At 36.3% G+C, this 4,170-nt stretch overlaps 1 protein-coding gene across 1 annotated transcript in view; it reads right to left on the bottom strand.

Moving 5' to 3' along the window:
• The window catches only part of CPED1 (cadherin like and PC-esterase domain containing 1), a 273,667-nt gene that overhangs the window by 58,392 nt on the left and 211,105 nt on the right, over positions 1 to 4,170 (bottom strand). Inside the window, exon 18 of the mRNA XM_019509244.1 lies at positions 3,746 to 3,863. Within this exon, the coding sequence (XP_019364789.1) occupies positions 3,746 to 3,863 (118 nt within the window). The remainder of the gene's footprint in view (positions 1 to 3,745; positions 3,864 to 4,170) is intronic.

Here is a 4,170-nt window from a genome sequence, read left to right as displayed (position 1 = left end):
GGGCTCCTTAACCTTTTATAACAATTTGGTGGCCAATTAGAATGTGTCCCTCAAAGAACTTTCTAGCCGAATGACATCATGCTCTTAGCTGACTGAGCATGTGTGAGCCTGAGCTCTCCACTGTTACCAAGCATGCGCAGGGCTGAAAAGTAGGTCAGCCTGACTGACAGCTCTTGGGGTCGCCCAGGGGACACATGCTGGGTGAGCCCAGTGGAAAATTCCATGAGCCTGTCTTGCGCATGTCAGCTTTAATTCTTTCTGCATTGGCAGTATTCAATCAAAACTTTACTTCGACATTCAGTGTTACCATCCACTGTAACTGAAGATCGTTGCCTACGCCACAAAAGCGTAAGTCGAATAAACCCACCTTGTTTAAGAAACCATTATGCTTCCGTGCCACTCAGTACTCCATCGCCAAAAATCCCGCCTGTTTTCGTGTTCAATTGCCACCCTGGCCCATCGTGACACTGGGGCTTGGTTCATCCCCCCGGGACACTGTACAGTGCTAAACATGCAGTGGCACTCAAAATCAGCAACAATAACAGTAGTTCTGGATATACAGCTACATTTTCTGATTCAGAAGCTATAACAGTCAATGGAATACAGATTTTTTTCTCATAAATGCTATTATTTTTTCAACCTTTCATCCCAAGCTGAAACAGAATTCAGGAAAATGCCCCGTTCTAATTTTAATACATCACATTTATCAATGGAACAAAATGAGAAACAGTAAATTAGGTCTCTGTCCTAGAAAGTGCTCAGCATCTCCTGGATAGCGCTGAGTCCCCTCAGTTCCCACCAAATAATAGCTAAGGGCCTTAGCACTTCTTTAAAGCAGACCCTAAAGGACTTGCCTATGAGCACAGCAAGGGAACAGACCCCCATCTCTTTTGAGATAGCAGACTCAATTTTTTCCAGCAATCTCCCTAGATGCAAGATTTCATCACAAATCTCTGATTCCCAATCCCTTCTTCCTGACTATGAGCATATCTATACTATAAATTCTTTTCCTATCAATATATATCCAACAGGAATGTGATGATGTGTGCTCTCTGATTAATATGACTGAGCCAGATAAAACCTCTGGTATAGATACAGTTATAGCACTAGTTACTCTGTACCTTTACCAGCAGAGCTGATTTGACTACTGGAAGTTCTTTTATGGCACTGGGACAGCTTTGCAATACCCTCATTCACCTTAACAGTACAGAATATGGTATTCCTATATTGGTAAAGTGTAAAGATGGCATTATAACACCATCCTGCCTCTGTAGGGATCTAAAGGTGAGTCAGGATTTCAGTTTGTTTCTTCAAATGTTTTATATATTTAAAAATAGAAATAATGTTCCAATGATTTCAAAGGATCGTGATTGCCTTTGTCAAGACTTCAGGCTTGCTCCCAATAAATATGCCTGCAGAGCAATCTCTGCCAGGATCAGGCAGTTGGCAATTACACACTTGGTACAAATTTACATGCAAAAAAAGTATTTATCTACTTAGAGCTGTCAGTTTGGAAAAAGGCACCACAGCTACAAGGAATCAAAGCTCGTGGCATAGGTGACATCTTTTATTAGGCCAACTAGATATTTGCAAAAAATATTCTTTATTTGCAAGCTTTTGGGCACAGGCACCCTCCATCAGGCATAGGAGACTGTAAAAATTGTAAAAGTTCTCCTAAGTAGAAATGAAAATTCAGATTTCACAGGAGAGCTGCAGATCTGGTAAAGTCACACAGCACCATAACCTCTAAGTGCTGCAAGCTCAGCTCTGTGGCTGAATGTTATTGTTTAGAACCTACTGGCAACGATTACAGGGTTAATGAGAAGGGATGCTTCCACTTCTTTTAGGTTTGCACTTTTTTCCTTATATACCAAATTCTGTTTCAATTTTAAACATTTTATTGTATATTGTACTTTATTTAGCTAGACACAGTATTCAAAAATATCCATGTTGTATCTCAGGGGAGACAAACTACTGGAGGAGTCATTGTGGGACAACTCACACTTTTGAGTTACGTCTCGATTTATGAGCTGAATTATGCTTTTTGTGTAAACTGCTACATGGCAAAAATGTTTCAGTAGACACATCAATCCCTCCTTTGTATGCCCCCTTCATTTAGTTCACAGTAACAATAAAATGTATCCACATATTTTAGATATAGTGATAACAGATCACACATTGTGATATATTCAGTTAACACATATCTTCATATTGAATATTCCACTGGTTTCTGCAACTTCTTTGCAATAAAAAGTTGCTTTATTTCATTGGTAGACATATCCACGAGCAGATCTAGGATTTTGAAAAGGGGGGTGTAGATTGTGTGGTTCATTATGACATAACTCAATTTTAATTTTTCTCCAATTAAAAAGAAACTAGAAACTTTACTAATAGGCTAGGGGCCTAGGAATATATTAGAATTTACAATATCATATATTATGTATAAAAACACAACACAATAGGCAAAAATAACTGAAAGACATTTCATTAGTCCTAGAATCGCTAGAATCAAATATATATCTCTTTCAGATTCATAAAACAAAGATCTAGCCTACCTGAGCATCTTGACAGCATGTCCATTACTTCACTGAAATTTATTTCCACACCATAGTTAATGTTTCTAGCTAAAGTAAAAGCAGTCTGCAGGGCTGTGGAATAAGGGCTTCATTATGAGGAGCAGCTAACAGCAGAATTGCAGAACAAAGGATGGCTTGACTACTGGAACCATAAAAGACTATTAAAGAGATCATTAACACCTATGGAATGGAGAGTTTAGGAGGAACCAGGTATAATGAGCCACTACCAATTGACCCCCTCACTGTTACATGAATAGAAATGCTGCTGCAGGCAGTGGAGCTGGGGGAGAGTAAGGGGGGAGGGCAGGAGTGGGGAAGAGAAGTGCACGATGGCACCACTATAGCCCCCCTGGATATATCTGTCCTCAGGCAGAAACTGCATTGCATCAGTAATATGATTTTATTTTCCATTTGTCAAATAAAAAATAATAAAGACATAGTTATGTTCTGATCTTGAAAAGACTTAAGCACTGTACAACTTCATGTACATGAGTAGTCATTATAAGCATCCATGTTTGTTAAAGTACACATGAAAAAATTTCAGGTCTTGCTCATATTAGCATGCTCCATCTATATTAATGATTTTAAATATAGATATTTCAACCATTATTCCTGCTTTGTGCCTTATGATATTTAGACCTCTCTGCACCAGTTTATATAAAACAATTGTATTCTAGGTTGTTTCCTTGTTTCTTTAAATGTTGGTTTACTTTTGTGTATATATTCAAGATATGAAATAGAAACATAAAACTCAGATTGATCAAATCTATATATATATTTTAAAACTATTTTTAGTTTTTTCAGAAAACAAAATTAATTTAAAGAAAATGAACATTTTCTTAAATAAAAAAAGTAAATTTCAATAAAAATATTTTGGGTGAGAAATTTGCAATGAACTCTACTTATAACAATGACCCATACAGTAGCAAATAAATCATTTGTGTGTAATTTGCCACAAAAATGATTAAACTAAAATATTACTATATAAATGCACAATGTTTTATTTTATTAATAAAAATGTAAATAAAATAGGATGCAACAGCTATAATAGTTATTATAATTTCACTAGTATGTGTTTGCATGCCTGCATAGAAGGAGATGTTCTGTTTTCTTTTTACCAGGCTGCTTGTGGTTGTTTTCAAAGGTAAAAGAACATACTAAAAACAAACCTTTTGGGTCCCCAGTTTCACAAGTCTTAAGTTGTGTCTGTGAAATTGCTGAAAAGTACTCAGGAGACAGAGGCTTCAATCCACAGGGCTCCTTTGGCTGAATTAGAGAACCACAGTCCTGAATTAGAATGAAATAAATTAACATCAGAATAATATAGGCTATCTTTTTTGAGAACAGTTAAAGGAGAAAAATAGTATTTGGATCTGTTCTGAAATCTATTTATCTTTCTCCAATCAACAACATTTCAGAAGAGAAATTTTAACATCCTTTTTCTAATGAAGTACATAGTGATTGACAACAAAATTTGCTAACCCACAATCAATGTGGGAAAGACTGAATTGAGCAGTTCCCTGCACATCATTTGCTGATGATGTGGGATACTGTACTAAGATTTATATATATATATATATATATATATATATAT

Source organism: Gavialis gangeticus, unplaced genomic scaffold, assembly GCF_001723915.1.
Source record: "Gavialis gangeticus isolate Ggan-Ray unplaced genomic scaffold, GavGan_comp1, whole genome shotgun sequence".
NCBI lineage: Eukaryota > Metazoa > Chordata > Crocodylia > Gavialidae > Gavialis > Gavialis gangeticus.
Note: the sequence above shows the minus strand (reverse complement) of the source record. Positions and strands in the feature narration are given on the sequence as shown.